The sequence below is a fragment of the Pseudonaja textilis genome, chromosome 12 (genome assembly GCF_049901715.1).
Source record: "Pseudonaja textilis isolate UNSWEBS1 chromosome 12, rPseTex1.2, whole genome shotgun sequence".
NCBI lineage: Eukaryota > Metazoa > Chordata > Lepidosauria > Squamata > Elapidae > Pseudonaja > Pseudonaja textilis.
This window is the reverse complement of record NC_142001.1, coordinates 21,700,573-21,718,482: the sequence shown is the minus strand read 5'-3', so window position 1 is coordinate 21,718,482 and position 17,910 is coordinate 21,700,573. Positions and strand designations below refer to the sequence as shown.

Below are 17,910 nucleotides of genomic sequence, written 5' to 3'. Positions count from 1 at the left end.
GGAGATTTAACCATTCCCTGCTCCTAAGTCTCAATAGGACCTTCACGTTGCTAAGGGTGGCAGAGTGGGAGGGTGTTGGACTAGCCCTAAGGAGAGCCAGATTCAAGTTCCCCATGGCCATTGAACCTCCCTGGGAGACTTTGGACAGGTCCTCCTTCCTGTCCCACCTCACAGAGGGGCTCTAGGGGATACAAGAATACAACTGTATCAGTTGCCCTTGGAGAAGAGGTGGGAAATCAATCTAACTTTAAAAATAAACAGGGGCTCCTAACCAACCCAATGGACACGTCATGGTCGACTGCTACCCTATCCTCTCATTCATGCCAAGGAACAGGCTGCTTCCAAAGAGCATCCTAGGTAAGTACTGTAGGGCACAGACAGCACCTTGAGTAGCCGGCCTCTGTGCCATGTATAATGAGCACCAGGAGTTTTGCAGCCCAGGTATGTCAAAAACACCACGAGACCCAAAGAGCGTACATGGCCACCCAGTTTGCTGCCTAGGCGTGCTGTCTCAGAAATGAGTTTCCAGCTTCTTGATTGGAGAGGGGAAGGGGGGACTCAACTGAATTGTGCAGGACTGAGGCTCCCGGGACAGCCCCTCCTCTTCTAGGACCTGGGTTGCAGCCTTGGGATTTGATGCAGGCTGGACCTTCAAGCCTGCATGAGAGAAGCGGGGTGCGAGGCCTCCCTCCCTACCCAGCTCATTCTGAGAGACAGGTAACCGGTGTGATGCGGTGGGCAAGGGGGTAAAGAGTTCTGGCCCCTAAAACTCACAGGGTACCTTGATGCCAATCACTCTCACCGAGCGGCAGTGGAGGCTATGGGGAAACTGGAGGAAGGCATGCCGGCTCCCTGGCCTTTTGTTCCTGAATGAAACGCAGGAGAGGAATCTAGCACAATACGACCACAATTGAGCCCAAAGTTTCCGTTGCTAAATGAGATAGTGGTTAAGTGAATTTTGCTCCATGTTATGACCTTCCTTGCCACAGTTGTTAAGTGAATCACTGCAGTTGTTGAGTTAATAAAATGGTTGTAAGAGAATCTGCTTCCCCATTGACTTTGATTGTCAAAAGATCACAAAAGGTGATCACGTGACTCCCCGGGACACTCTGACCATCATAAGTATGAATCAGTTGCTATGTGTTCAAATTTTTATCATGTGACCAAATTTTTATCATGTAACGGTCGTAAGTATGAAAAATGGTCATGTCACTTTTCCCGGTGCTGCTGTAACTTTGACTGGTCACTAAATAAACCATTGTAAAAAGGCTGTAGGACTACTGTATAGAAATATTATGGGCCAGGAATTCAGCCATGTGATTGAATAAACTCTTTGGCAAAATTAATTTGAATTTGCTTCTTTTTTAACCCTCTGCTTCAAGGGAACTTCTCTGCTGAAGCAACACTGTGAGATTAATTAATCCTATGATCAGAAACACGCAGCGATCCAAGCTAGCCTGTCACCATAGCAACTCAGCCCAACTGGCACCCTGTGAGGGAGGCTGCAAAAACTCCCAGCCTCACGGTACAAGATTAAGCCTCTGCTGCACCTGGTGGCCCCCCATCCATCACTCAGCAGCAGCCACATCCTGCAGCAATTTGACATCGCTTTTTACTGCGTACTGGGATTGTATGGGGTTAATATATATTAAGTATATTGTATATTTTACACGCAGACCAAGACAATTCCTCTTCGCTCTAGCTAGCCAAAAGTTGGACACCCATGATATGTAGCATATCCAAGGAAGTCACTTTCTCAAGGTATATTTAGACTATTGATTTTGTCGCCATAGGAAATGACAGAGACCATCAGTGGGAAAGATTATAGAAGAGAAGCAAAGATATTCTTAAAGAAGAGATTCTTATGAGCTCCTTTCCTTGAACCACCTTCTTAGGACCTCATCTGTCTAGATAGGAAGGTTTGTGGCCCTCTCTTTTATTGGGGGAGGGGCATCCTGCTGGCCATCTAGGCAGTAAGGTGTTTTACCAACCTGGCCTTACAATGACTGTCTGCCTTCCTTTTTAGGGTACAGTTTGAGGCTACCTGGTGTCTAAGGCTAAAGCCAAGCCCAGAATGCTGAGAACAGTAGACAAGCTCTGCTGAACCTTCCCTAGGGTCTTTCCACATGGAAAGATCCCCCTGCAAAGACTAGAGCTGCATATGTGATTTAGCTTCCTGCTAAATCTGGAAGTAGGATTTCAAGAATTAGCATATGCTCATTTTAGGCTAATATCGCAACATTTCCACTGAGGCGGCTGTATTGTGACATCACAACTCCATCCTTTTGTATTTTCATCAAGACATCACACACAGCTAAGTCAAGAGAGTGTTTGCATCACAACACACATTTGTGTCCAAAAAGCCTACATAGTCCTAGGCTGCATCAACAGAGGGATAATACAAAGATTACATGGAATGTTAGTACCACTTTATCTGCTTTGGTTAGACCAGGCTTGGAAGGCTGCATCCAGTTTTAATCACAGCAGTACAAAAAGAAGTTGGGACTCTAGAAAGAGTGCAGAGAAGAGCTACATTCATGGAAGCTAAACCATACAAGGAACAATTGCAGGAACTATATATGTCTAGGCTAATGAGGAGAAGGACTAGGGGGTGACATGATAGCCGTTTCCAATATTTGAAGCACTGCCACAAAGAAGAGAGGGAGGACCTATTCTTCAAAGCACTTGGGGGCAGGACAAGAAGCAATGGATGGAAACTCGTCAAGGAGAGATCCAGCCTAGAACAAAGGAGAAATTTCCTGAGAGTGAGAACAATTAATCAATGGAATGGAGGTTTTTAAGAAGAGTATGAACAGCCATTTGTCCAGAATGGTGTAGGGTTTCCTGTTCAAGCAGAGGGTTGGACTAGAAGACCTCCAAGGTCCCTTCCAACTTCGTTATTCTTCCCATTATCCAAAACTCCATTTCAGGTTTCTTTCTTTTTCTCACTTCAGGAAGATCTAGATCAACCATACCTTTCATGAGAAACAAGAACTAGTTATGGAACAACTTTAGACCAGCATCCCTCTCAACTGAACACCTCATTATTTTGTGAAAGTGCCTTCATCTTTAAAAAGGTGTCCTTTACTTTTAAAAAGACAACACAGAAGCAAGGCTCTCCCATTCAAATGAAATATTTTAACCTGTTTTGCCCCAGTGAAGGAACTGTTCCATTCAAAATAAAGCACAGCTCTTCTCCTATCATTGCATCCTCAGTGGCCAGAATGAATTTGTGCTTGCTCTCAGTAGATCTGGTCATGGAATGAATCATTTTGCAATCAATAAGAAGTTGCAGAATTTCCCTTTTGGAGTTTGTGGTTTTTCAGTGTCTACTGTAGTACTCCATAAAAGACAAGTCAATCACATTAGCATCTAACATCATTAAAAAGAAACTCTTCCATTAACCAATCATTTCTGCCTTATTAGCTGGATCTGAACTTGTAAATATTTTTCACAAATCAGGTAAGATTAAGGTTTAAAAGCTGATCTTTGTTAAAAACTAACATCCCACCTATGATGGAATTAGGTACAAATTCAGATGAAAGGGGAAGGGATTCAACATTTTGAATCTGCGTAATTTTCAGACTCAGTCTCTAAATATATTATAATGACTGCTATGTTAGGGCCGTGTCAGAAGTTGGACTTCCACATCTTCCTGTGACTGAAATCTAGGGACAGTCTGTAAAAGAAGGACTAGTCCTTATTCCCTTCTACTATAAACTAGGAAGCTCAGAAAAAACATACGGAGTTTTATCTAGCTTTGAAAAGACATCCAAGTCAAGAAAAGATGATCAACACATTCTCATATCAGTATATAAAAATTATTACTTCTAGTCCCATAGATATCTAAGACTTTTCAGAAAATCTCAATGCAGAATGAATAGGACTTCTGACTGCCTCTTTGTTGGACCAAGTCCTCTGGTTATGGATCCCTCTGCAGAGAGGAGCTTCATTTAGCAAAGCATGCAAAGCTTTTCAACAAGTTTATGGGATGGAGTTTTCGCATCTATTCTAGCCCCACCCAGAGGATAGTAGATTCTAACAAGTCTCCACACTGAATTCGGTGCACTGAATTTCACAAGAGCAAAAAACAGTAGGGTGAAGGTAGTACTTCATTGGCTGTCAATACAATAGAAGATCATTTATTAACCGAAGATAGATTTTTCTGTCAAATTTCAAAAGTATTTTTCTGTATGATATTTGCCATCAGAATAAAATAGAATTTGCTGAAAATAATTATCAGGGCATAACCATGGCATTAAATAGTATATTTTCTGTATATAATATCACATGATAGCAGTGTTCCAATATCTCAGGGGTTGCCCCAAAGAAGGGGGAGTCAAGCTGTTCTCCAAAGCACCCGAGGGCAGGACAAGAAGCAACAGGTGGAAACTGATCAAGGAGAGAAGCAACCTGGAACTAAGGAGGAATTTCCTGACAGTTAGAACAATTGATCAGTAGAATAACTTGCCTCCAAAAGTTGTAAATCCTCCAACACTGTAAGTTTTAAAGAACATCTGTCTGAAATGGTATAGGGTTTCCTGCTTGAGCAGGGTTGGACTAGAAGACCTCCAAGGTCCCTTTCAACTCTGCCATTCTATTCTACTCTACTCTACTCTACTCTACTCTACTCTACTCTACTCTACTCTACTCCATTCTATTTCTATTTCTATTTCTATTCTTTGGAAATCCATACACTATACCCATGTTTGAATGCATACTTGTGCATTCCCCATGCTCTGGTATACCTCACTTCTGGCCAAACACTGTTTGCAAGTGAAGCCAGTAATAACATTAATGACTCTCTCTTCAATTCAAATTGGGTTTGCTCAATTGGTTGCATGAGATGGAATTCCACAAAATAATGATTTTGTTATTGTCATTTATACTCACCATATTCACTTCAGAAATCTGATCAATGCTCGAAATATGGATGCTCATTCCGACAGTAACGGGGTTACCTGAAGCACAAGGAGGTAGGATTAGTTCCCAAGCAAATTAAACCAATTTAGGTCTGTCATGGACAATGGTACCTGTTTTTTGTATATAGAATAAAACTTCAAGCTCTTATAAAATGGATAAAGTGAATTGGGTAGCTCAGTTCTTGATTCTCTTTGAGTTTGATTGCTTTATTGCAGATATTTCATCACCAGGCCAGTCAACAGCAGCATTGCCAGCCTAAGCTTAGTCCTAGCATCAAGAATCCAGCAGTTCAGCCCTGAGCTACGTGAATGCTTGCTATGGGCAAGTTTTGAAAGTGACAAGAAAGTGTTTGTGTCTAACCTCTGCTAAATGCCACTGAAGCCTTGGTCAACCTCATGTCAGAATGCAGAAGAAGGAAGCTTCTTTTATGAGAACCAACGGTTGGCTAAACATCAGTTCAACCCACCAGGTATAAGACAAGCCATGATTACAAGCAATAGTGAGGCTAATTGTTTAGTTTTTGACTGGTTTTCCCAAGCATCCCCAAGACACATATGCATACATTCTATTAAAAATATAAAAGCCCAGAATAAAAGGTTCTATCAAAGGTTGCTCTGAAGAACATAAAATTGATTTTCTTTCTAAATCACAGGAGAAAAAAGGATGCTGCCCTTTGCCCCATTAATTGGTCTCCTGTAATCAGAGTTCATGCATGAAAAAAATAAAGAGCACGTGATCTTTCATTTAAAAGGACACTGAAAGATGAGTTGCTGAACTGCTGTGAATGTCCCCCTCTACACAAACAACTGCTTAGCGGGACCTCCAGCCTTCTCAGGAGCTCTATCCCTTCAGTACCTCACTCTGCAGTTGGGGATATCTGAAAGGCCTGGTGAAAGAAAATTAAGGCAAAACCCTATGAACACCAGAAAGATGACGAACGATGAACCTTGATCAAAGGTGCCTGTTTTGTCTTTAAATTGCTGGCTGAATATAAAGACAGTTGGATAAACTGTACAAAGGCTTCTGTACAAAGTTTCTTTATTGGATCACACCAGGCATCCTCAAAGTTATAACTCACAGTTACGTTGAGATTCATCTAATGTCCAAACTTTGCATAGTCGTCTTCATAGTGTGAAAAGATATCTTCATCCCATAATGATGGAGCAAAGGGAAGGACACCAGCACGATGCTGGGGTCCAAGCAAGAATAAAGGAAACTCCCCCAACCCAACCAAGGGTCAATTCAGTGACCAATCAGGATTACAGACGTGACCACATGACATGAACTACATTTCACATGAGGCATTAACAACATTCCCCATGAGGCATTCCCTTAAGGGAACAACTCCCAATTCCCAATCAACTATATACTGTCTGGACAGCACAGTGCCCCTCTTTATTCAAGATGAGAAAGAATTTAAAGAACTACAGCAGCTGAGGAATCAGAATCCCAAGGAGGGACTAAAGAAAAGGAGCTCCCAGAATACATGGCTTTGTTGATTCCACAGGAATCCTTGCTTATTCTTTTGGAACCATTTCAGAAGTGGGGAGTGATCTGACACTGGAGGCTTTTAGGAAGAGATTGGGCAGCTGTTTATCTGAAATGATAATAGGCCAGATTTCTTGCCTGGGCAGGGGGTTGGACTAGAAGACCTCCAATGTCCTTTCCAATCTGCTACTCTTTTATTCTGTTAACACTTAGTGCCTTCAATGACTTTAATTGTGGAGTTCCTCCAGTCCATTGGAGTTAGGGAAGGCTAACGCCATTGTTTAATTTTCCTCTTGTGTTACTGGTTGTTTCCGGAAGATGATGCTGAGGAATTAATAGTTCTCTCTCAATGGCATGACATTTTTCAGGCTGAGGTTCAACAGGCTATGGGAGATCTTATAGTGTATTCTGCTTTTCTTCTCCATCCAGCCAGCTCAACTCTACCCCGAATTAAGGGATTACAGGATCATAAAAAGGGAGTTATGAGCATTTATGTCTTGAGCTGGTGCCTGAGAATAACTGGGTGAGACTGGGAACATTGAAACAAAGTCAGACAAGACAGAAATAGTTGGTGGAATGCCCAAATATTCATCTGGATAGTGTTCAGTCTTTTCCAGGAAGAATTGTGCTCCTCTTGCCATGCTTGTCTCAGGTGGTCTTGATGTTGAGGAAAACTTTTATCATCGTCTCCCTAGAGCTGCCACTCTTTCTTGGCAGAGATGGCCCAGCACCAGATAAACTCTCAGCTGGAAAGCTGCAGGGTGTGGCTCCCTCTGAGGACACTTCACCTTCAGCTAGTTTGAAATAGAGCTGGAGGCTGCTGTCCATTGGAACTGTATCACTTTAGGGTTCTTCTAACGGCTCTGGGTGCCCATTCCTTCCTTGGTCTAATTCCCACCCGAAGCTAGTTCTTCAGGCCCTGAACAGCTTGGGACCAGAAGTTTTTTCTTTAGGTATCTGCTCGGGTTCTTTCATTCCTGTTGGAGACTCTCCTGCAGGTGAGGAGAGAATCCCTTCTTAGGAATGGGGGGCAGGGAAGCCCATTTGCTGTTTGTATCTTGTCAGTGCCTGGAAGATATGCCTCTTTCTAACGCATTAATTTTACTTTCAAATAGAATAGAATTCTTTATTGGCCAAGTGTGATTGGACACACAAGGAATTTGTCTTGGTGGAAATGCTCTCAGTGTACATAAAAGAAAAGATACATTCATCTTTTTGACTTGTGCAGAATACAGGTCCTCAATTGAAGGCAGGTTGGTAATTGTTTTTTCTGCAGTCCTAATAACTCTCTGAAGTCTGTATCTGTGCTATTGGGTTGCAGAACCAAACCAGACAGTTATAGAGGTGCAGATGACAGACTCCATCATTCCTCTGTAGAACTGGATCAGCAGCTCCTTGGGCAGTTTGAGCTTTCTGAGTTGGCACAGAAAGAACATTCTTTGTTCTGCTTTTTTGATGACATTTTTGATGTTAGGTGTCCATTTAGGTCTTGTGATATGATAAAACCTAGAAATTTGAAGGTCTTTACTGTTGATACTGTGTTGTCTAGTATTATTGTAAGAGGTGTTAGTATGGGAGGGTTTCTCCTAAAGTCTACTACCATTTCTACAGTTTTGAGTGTGTACAGTTTCAGATCGTTCCGGTTACACCATGAGCCAAGTTATACAACCTTCCATCTGTATGTGGATTTGTCGTTGTCTCAAATGAGACCAATCACAGTTGTGTCATCTGCAAACTTCAGTATTTTAACAGATGGATTGTTTGAGATGCAGTCATTGGTATATAGGGAGAAGAGAAGTGGAGAAAGCACACAGCCTTGGAGGGGCCCTGTGCTAAAGGTATCAGATGTGATTCTGTCTAGCTTCACCTGTTGCTTCCTGTCTGTTAGGAAGCTTACAAGTGTGTTCAGGTACTGCTAGCTGGTTTAGTTTAGTTAGAAGAATGTCTGGAATAATGGTATTGAATGCTGAACTGATGTCTACAAAGAGGACCCTTGCGTAGGTATTTGGAGATTCAAGATGTTGTAGGATGTAGTACAGAGCCATATTACAGCATCATCTGTGAATCTATTTGCTCAGTATGCAAACTGCATGGGATCTAACAATGGATCCGTGACGGTTTTCAGGTGGGAAATCAGTTTTCTTTGAAAGTCCTGTTCTGCTCTTGGATGGCCTGCATACAGTATATATATTCACAGTGTTATTCATTGCTTTTTGTACATTGTTTTATTATTTCACAAATTTTAATAACTTTATAATTTGAACAGAGAACTTTGGTTAATATGTGTGATGGAATGAAAATTTGATTCAGAAAAGGGTCAGGATTATGTCCAGACTATCACAAATCCATGTAAGTCTTGAAAGAAACTCAAAACAATTCCACCTTTTGTATTGAAGTTTTAGCAGGCTTTCAAGAACGTTACAAGAAGATAACTGCAATATAGCACATTTCAAAACACTTAACAGCCCTGTTGCTTTATCTTGCCTACCTCGTAGGATGGGCTAGAAGCAAGGAACATAGAAATGTTTGCAGAGTTTACTTACTTTACTTTATTGTCATACAATGAAATCAAACACCATCTTCAGTGCACATCATGACCATGAAAATAAACACAAACACACATCCTTCACACTCCACACATTGAATTGAAAACCCCAACACCACACCAACACTGTACCATACAGTAGAATTCAATAGAGTTACTGCCCTGGGATAGAAGCTATTTTTCAGCCTATTTGTCCTTGTTTTTATTATTCTGTACCATCTGCTAGATGGTAATAGTTTAAAAAAAAAAGGTGCCCAGGATGAGATGGATCTTTGAGAATGTTTTGAACTTTCTTAAGGCAGAGGGAGCTATAAAGCTCTTCCAAAGAGGGGAGAGGGCAACCAATGATCTTCTGGGCAATGACAACCCTCTGGAGCACTGTCCTATCTGCCACTGTGCAATTGGCAAACCATACAAAAGTGCAGTAAGTTAAGATATTCTCTATGGTGCAGCGGTAGAAGGTCACCAGTAGTTTTTCATTCAGTTGTTGTTTTCTGAGAAGTCTCAGGTAGTATAATCTCTGCTGGGCCCTTTTGACCAGGGCTGCTATGTGAGCACCCCAGGTCAGGTCCTCTTTTATGGTAACACCCAGAAACTTAAAACTGGCCACTTGCTCCACTCGGCCTCCATTGATAACTAGGGCTGGATGTCTGATCTGTTCCTTCTATAGTCCACTATCAGCTCCTTGGTCTTATTGGTGTTGAGGACCAAGTTATTGTCTCCACACCATGAAAGCAACTGGTCTACCTCATCTCAATAGGCAGACTCATCCCCCCAGGAGATGAGTCCCACCACTGTTGTATCATCTGCAAATTTAGTAATAGTATTACTAGTGTGAGTGGGAATGCGGTCATGCACATAAAGAGTATAGAATAAGGGACTCAACGCGCAACCCTGTGGTGTATCAGTGTTAAGAATAAGGGCTGAAGAGATATGATTACCTAATCTGACCCTCTATGAGTGGCCAGACAGGAAATCCTGTGAGTGTTGAGACATGGGTAGAAGCCCATGCAGACATATGGAGTTTTCAATCTGGGCTTATTTCCTTTTGGCAGAGAGACTCCCTGCATACAACTGAGAAGCCAAATGCATGGCTCAGATTAGGAAAAGTTGTGGCTCTCTGTTCCGAGAACACTCCATGGATTTTTTTTGTCTAAAATTAGTCAGACAGAAACAGAAAGATCAGGTTTTATATGTAAACTGCCTCTGGCTTTGATCCTGGATGCTCAGCAAAGGAATTGACAGTCTATATAAGTCTTTTGGTCGTGGTGGGGACCCTATATACTTTCTTCATATTTCACACCTGAAAATAGGGATCCATCTCTAGAGAACAGGATGTTTTCTTCAAGATAATCACAAATGAACAGCTGTCTTCATTCTCCCCTTGCATATTATCACACCTGGCTGGAAATTTGCTTGGCCAGCAAAAGCGGCTGATTTTGCAACTGCCCTGTGTCATCCACTGACTTAATAGCTGAGAGAGCATCTGTTATTTTAATTAAAGATCTACTTGAAAAACATTGCATTCCTACAGTCACTGATCAGTGGTTTCAAATGCACCTTAGCAGCAGCAGAAAGTCTGGGCAGATAAATGAAGTCTGTAGCAGACAGCTCAAAGAGTATCCCTACCATCCACAGATCTAACGATTGCTGTCACCCACTCCTGCCCCCAAACGTTCCATATGGCTCCATGTGAGGTGATAGCAGAGTAGAAAGAACATAAAAGGTTGCTGAGGGGAGAAATCAACAGGATGAGAAAAGATGGTGGCAAGGATTGGTTGGTATAGCTTGGACGTGAGAAGAAACCCATGATAGAATGCAGAATATTAGAGGAGGACCTGGATGAAAATGAGCAAGGAGGACCCCTGAGCTGTGCCGTACAGCAGGGGTCCCCAACCACCGGGCCGGGGACCGGTACCGGTCCGTGGAACATTTCCTACCGGGCCGCCGGTTTGCTGGGCGCCGCCATCTTGTTTGACGAGAAAGTGCTTCCGGGTGAGCTTTTCCGGTTGGAAAGCGGCGTTTGGGTCCTGAAGGAATCCTCGCGCCTTAGTTTCATCGAAGGGGGGGGCTTTGAATGAAACTAAGGCGCGAGGATTCTTTCAGCACCCAAGGCAAGGCGAGCCGAGCGACCGTCCTGAAGCCGTCCCGAAGCGAAGCCCATCGACAAAGGTACAAAGGAGGAGTTGAAGGTGGCAGGGAGAAGCGGGGGACAACTGGCTGGCCAGTCGCTCGGCTCGCCTTGCCTTGTCATGCGTGCTGATGCCGGTACCGGGCCGCGGATCATTTTGTGATGCCGGTACCGGGCCGTGGCACAAAAAAGGTTGGGGACCACTGCCGTACAGCACTGAAACATGCAGGAGAGGGTGAGGAACAGATGGTGGAGCGGGGTGATTGGAAGAGATGGAAAGCCAAGAGAGTGAAGCTGTATCAAGAGGGTATATGGCTAGTGGAAACGTGCAGAGGGAAGCAAATTAGCAGGTTTTATTTCCAGCTGGTTTTTGAAATATAATACTAGTTAACCATGGAAGGCTAACACTTGAGCAGAAGGGCTCCCTGATTTACACCATATTGTGGAATCTCTCTCTCTCTCTCTCTCTCTCTCTCTCTCTCTCCAACTTCTGTAATAGGACTTCCTATATAAAATTGTAATATGCACATGCATATACATATACATCACACAATGGTCTATTTTGGTCTTATGAATTTTAAATTTGTTACCATGGATGTGATTTATGTATTTCTTTGGGATGGTGGTGGCAATAAATCAAATAAATAAAGCAAACTTTATTAAAGCAAGCTATTTTGTTCAAGTACCATTCACAATGCGTTTCTTTACATCCTTGCTTGCTTTATGCATCCATCTTCTGCTACAAACACTGATTTATATTCTTTAACCTGTTCAAGGCCTTTTCCCTTTCTTTCCTCCCATTCACCTTTTTTCATGTACTTGTTTGGCCACTCCATTCCCATTCATTCTCCCCATATGATTAAACTTCCAGTACTTCTTTTCATTAGTCGCTCATTTTTGTCTTCAAGACACAGTTCATTCATAACTGATTCTCTCTTGACCTTTTCTCTTCTTGTTCTACTATGCTCCTTCCAAATACCCTCAACAGTCTGCAGTCCTACTAGCATTGGCACACCTTAAAAGTACCCCTCTGTGTTTTCAGCTGTAATAAATAATATGCCAAGGTGCAACAATTCACAACTGGATTCAGCTCTCAGCTGATATATAACTTGTAATAATTCACTTATTTTTTCCTCTATCAAACACAACTATCTGGTCTTTTATGCAAAAATTTCCAATTAATACTTCTTGTTGCATCACTCAATATGTAATATTCCCTACAAATTATTTGGGTTGTCAGCCAGCAAGATTTTCTGCATAGAAAAATGCTCATAAATCCACATTTCCAATGAACTTCTAATGACCACAAGCACTTTTTATACACTGATCCACAAACATGCTAAGCAATCTACAGGACAACAAATGTCCTTGATGCCCTTTACTTAGTCTAGTATTGAATCATTCCCAAAGCTTTCTACGAGGGTTGAAGGAGAGGTAATACCTCCGTCTCCATAACTTTGATTTAAATAAGTATATAATAATAAATGAAACAGAAAATAATTCTTAAAATGAACTCTTTTGTTGCTTCTATTTACTTGTCCACACAATTACAGCCATTCACAGTGCAGGGGATGGACAAGTTTCTTAAAGGCATCACTAAAGCACTCCACCGGGCCCTGGGAGTCCTTTCCATCTCTTCCTCTGAGTCAAATAGATGCCCTTGAAGCTATTCCTTCTTTTCATGGGAACGTCTGGCCTTTATGTCAGATGGGGAAGATAGATCCAACTTCACAATTGCCTCTTGGATGGCTCATAGGATGTCAGGACATATAGCAATAAAATTAAACTCTGCTTAATCATTGCTGCAACATTTTGAGTGTTGCACTGTACCATTCTGAGTTGATAACAGCTCCAGATTCAAGAAATCCAAGCAAATAACCACATCTGTATGCCCTCAAAAAGTGTAATCAAAGCTGGGGTTTGAATGCTTTTTTCCATAAGTGTTTTGGATGCTTCATTTCTCGGTAATAATGATGAGCTTATCTTTTGTTGGCTGTCTCAAGGCTATGAAGCAGTTCCTAACATTCATTCTTACTGTATCAACAATAATTGCTGACAAATTTAGTCTTGAAGCTCTCATCCCTGCCAAAGCATTCAAGGAACCAATCTGGAACAAACCTTCTGATATTGAAGAAGATCCATAATGTGACCTACACGTTCCTGTGAAACATTATGTTGACAGAAATTTCCCTTTGATAACCTGTTGGTTGTTCCTAATTGATTCACCTGACTTTCTCACGTGGAACTCAGAGGTTGCTGCAGCAGGTCATCTACAGCACTTCATTTCTGACCATAAAATTGGCTCCTCCACTATCTTTAATTCTTAATTTTTATTCTTTTAGCCAAGCAACATACAGTGCCCACATCCACATCGTCATCACTATAAGCAAGCAGCATTCAGCTGTGAATCTTAATTGAAGAGACTCCTTCAACAGCCAAAAATGACAGGTACACTGATGAGTACTCACTCCAGGCTTTCATTTCACAAATAACAGCAACACAATCTTTCCCCACAGCAATTTCCCACCAACTGAAGTGAAAGAACAAATGCTAACACACACACACACAAGTTTCCGAGAAGCTGTCACTAGCATCTGGTGGTAAATTATAATGATGGAGGCATTACTTTTCAGCCCTTATATTTATTCTCACTTATTTCCACCATGGATTGTTTATAGCACATTCAGTAACCTAACTTTAACTTCATATTCATACAAAATGTTCTATAATTCACCCTTACTTTTGCTTTTGCTTTTCATTTCTTATTATTTTATCAAAATATAAAACATAGAAATACAAACAAAAATAAATAATCAGAAAATAGAGGAGTGGAAGTGTAGGGTAAAAGGAAAAAGGAAGAGAAAGGCATTGACTTCCGACTCTTTTTGGCACACTAGAATAAGGTAATAACATACAATCTCAACTTTTTGCTTTTGCTTCATAATATAAATTAGTCATTGTAGTAGTAGCAACCTATCTAAACAACAAAACCCAAAACCAAACCTATTTAATCAGAAAACCCAAAATCAATTTTCATTTTTTCCACCTCAGGCACAAAGTTTCTAAGTATTGCTTCCTTTAATCAGAGCAGTCAGTTCAGCCATCTCTGCTAACTCTATCAACTTTTGCAGCCATTCATCCATTGTGGAAATCAAAGCATCCTTCCATTTTTGTATTACTTTTGCATAAAGTATTGTTGCTGCTGTCAGCATATATAACATCAAAGTTCCTGGGTTTTTTTCCTAGTTCTTAATCCATCGAACCCAAAACAGTTCAGCCCTATTTTTATCATATACTTTCTCTAAATAACCAAACATGCAATAACACTTGTTGCTTGCATTTGTATTTTTTTCAATGACCTGTTCACGGGCAAAATGAGGGTCTTCATAGCCTTTACTTGCCATGAAGCTGCATGGCATTTCCCAACCATTGTTCATAGTTTCTCTTGTACTTTTTCCATCTTCCTAGGCACAAATACATTTCATTCCTTCTTGATACTTTCTCCTTTATACAGGGAAGCAATCACAGCCTTCCTCTAGTCATAAGGTGCAGATGCCATCTCCTACAAGCTAAACAATTTACAAGCTACTCCATATGGAACCCACATTCGTTTTCAACACCACCTATACCGTCTTATCATTTTTCAATATTTGACAAGGATATGTGACTTCCTTCTAATTTATAGCACTAGAAACACTATCACTTATAGCAAGCATCCATTTCAATTCCGAACCCATAAAATTCTCTAAAACATTTTATCCAGCATTCCCTCATTTCTGCTTCATCCCTGAAATTTCGTCACTTTTATTCTTAATTCTATTCAGTTTGCTAGAGACTACTTGTTTAGACCTCTCTTCCCTACTGCATGAAGAGTTGTACTGTATTGCACTTTCTTGGCCACCTTTAATCTACTCCTTATTTTTTCATCACATGACTAGCCACTAACTGTTTCCTCTCTGCAATATATTTTTCTCATCCTCATTGTTTTCAGCCACTGTTTCCAGAGGTGGTATTCAGCAGGTTCTGGCCAGTTCTGGAGAAAAGGTAGCAGAAATTTTGAGTAGTTTGGAGAACCGGCCAATACCACCTCTGACTGGCCTCACCCCCATCTATCCTCTGCCTCCCATTGAGTCCCAACTGATTAGTTGGGTCTTCTTGGTTGCCCTGCACAGGAGAACAGACCTGGAAAGCAGGTTGGTGGGGTGGGGTGGGGTGGGATTTTGCAGTATCTTTCCCCTGCCATGCCACCAAGCCATGCCACGCCCATCAGCCATGCCCACAGAACTAGTAGTGAAAATTTTTGAATCCCACCACTGATTGTTTTCTTATATACATTTTCCTTATCCAGGGCCTCTTTCATGTTACCATTCCATCAAATATTTTTTCATCCTTCCTAATAACAAAACTCCACCCACCCAAATTTGAGCACTTAGTAGCATAATTTTCTTATTTGGGTCCCAAGCAATGTCTTCTTCTTCTTGTCTTATACTCACTGTTTTGTAAGTTAAGGGTTATTGTCCTCCCTCCCAGCCTTTCAAGGTAAACCAGACTAGTCTAAAATAAGGCATACAAATGCTGTTTTTATCCTACAAGACTGAATGTAATCCCCCTCCCTTTATCTTCAAGACAACTAGGGAGGGTCAAGTCTGAAAGTTTTTCTCAAATTACATTTCTGTCTTGGACTCAATTTTATCTGACCATTGTCTTGGTTGCAGTTCTTCCTGTTCCTCAAGAGTCTTATAGATTACCGTACTATATCTTGAAGTTGCCTAGCCAAGAATTTTTTAAAAACAGATATGATGCAGATACCTTCTCAGCCATCAGATTTCTTCCATTTTTCTTTTTATTGGAATTGTTTGCGACTATGTTTATTTCCCATGGCCCCTAGACATGTTTCTCCTTCGAGATTTCAAGCCATAGGATCTAACCTACCTTTCCTCCGAGTTCGACAAATATGTTCTTCTGAAGCCCAGCATGCAGATCTGATTCTTCTTAGTTCCTTCTCCCCTGGATGTCATGAATTCACGGATAACACGATCATTTTCCTTCAAGGTACTAGTCACCATGACTTCTTCAACCAACTCATCCCTTTTAGTAAGGATTTGGTCTAGGATAATAGACCCTTTGTTCTTTCTTTCACCTTCTGGCAAATGAATTTATCAGCAGGAGAGCAAGAATTTATTGAGCATCTGATTCTTTGTAGAATTAGATTCCCAGGAGATGGAAAATGAAATCCCCATTATCACCATCTCACACCTCTCTGAAAAATTGCCTATATTTATCAATACCACTCCATAAAATCAGATCGCCTTCATTTACTCCCTTCATCCTATTTTAAAATTTTCATTTGTTAATTCATGCTCTTTACAGTAATTCCTCCAATACATTCTATGTCATCATCTTCTATATGATCATCACCAGTTGTAATCATAAATATTGACTGCTACTATTCTTTATGGTTTTGAAAATCTAGATTTTTGTATGTTCCTTTTTAGAAGAGAAGGGAATGTATGGATGACCTCACCAATCTTAACTACATAAAACATTCTCTGATTATGTTAAGGAAAGTGACCATCTGTTTTGGTACATTTTATGCTACCACAAGCACATCCAGAGCCTAGTTTTACTCCAAGCATGTTATTCTGTGTAAATCAGGATCTTTTGATCTATGGAGTTTTTTTGCAAGCAACAGTCTGTTGCCCTCATTCTACCAGCTACTTAGTTCATTGTCACTCAAGCAATGTTTAAACTATAAAATATGCATAAAACACTTTCAATACTCTTAATGCTGCTATTTGTAGTAGTACTAATACTGTAGGATATTCACAAAAAGAATATAAAAGTGACCCAACATTTCCAAAAAAAAAAAGTCAATAGCAATCATGAACCATGATAAAGTCCAGTACACAACAACGTAACAAAAGTTCCAGTCCCAACATACTGTCAACCAAAAATGCAGGATCAGCCCCTGAAGTGTTTTCCTGAGGGCAGATTATTTCAGATGCCACTGGGTCCCTCCTCTTTGGGATGGCCAATTTGCATACTTCTAAGCAAACAACTGATTGCCTAGGCATGCTTTTTTCATTCCACATTGGAAGAACCCCAAAGAATTGCACAGCAAGACATTTGTGTGTATGCATCCCTCAGCCCGGGAAGGCATAAATGGGTGAGGCCTTGCCAGAGTAACTGATCTGCCACTGTGACATTATAAGATCCTGGGACAAGGAGCAACATCCTGACTTTGCAGTCGGGAGGTTTGGGGAAGTCTATAGCAGCAACCCCTGCAGAAAGGACACCTCCAGCCAAGGCCAATCTTCATTCCTCTTCTCAATACTGAGAACAGATTCTGGTGGAGTCTGGCTCTGATCAGGCACGGTTTGCCTGGCCCAGTTGAGAAACAGGTGAGGATGAAGGAAAGGGAAGGACATTTCAAAGGTCATCACAACAGCTACAGAGCCACACAAGGAGCCCAAATTGCCTTGGGGGCCCTCTGTCTGCTTTGAACCAAGACCCTAGTCAAAACCAAAGGAACAGAAGGATCTACATACCTCCAAAGTCAGGCCGGAGACGGACATCATACCCTTTCAGCAATTTGTCCACAATATCTTTAACCACGGATATATTCCCACTGGCTGGGCTAGAAGACAGAAAGGATAATGTGATCTGGTCACTATCAGTGCCGCACACCCACACCCACACCCTGCATCCCACAAGATCCTGGACTGTAGTGACCAAGGAAAGCTAAAGGAGAAACAGCTGCTCTGGTTGGAGAAAGTGGGGGGAGATCAGCCACCTCAACTGCAGCAAGTGGGCTCCCACACGG

At 41.4% G+C, this 17,910-nt stretch overlaps 1 protein-coding gene across 1 annotated transcript in view; it reads right to left on the bottom strand.

The window, feature by feature from the left end:
• Positions 1–17,910, bottom strand: part of LOC113446750 (gamma-aminobutyric acid receptor subunit beta-4) — a 53,039-nt gene that overhangs the window by 30,996 nt on the left and 4,133 nt on the right. Inside the window, exons 2-3 of the mRNA XM_026716533.2 lie at positions 17,636–17,724; positions 4,894–4,961 (exon numbers count right to left, since the gene is read on the bottom strand). Of these exons, the coding sequence (XP_026572318.2) occupies positions 4,894–4,961; positions 17,636–17,724 (157 nt within the window). The remainder of the gene's footprint in view (positions 1–4,893; positions 4,962–17,635; positions 17,725–17,910) is intronic.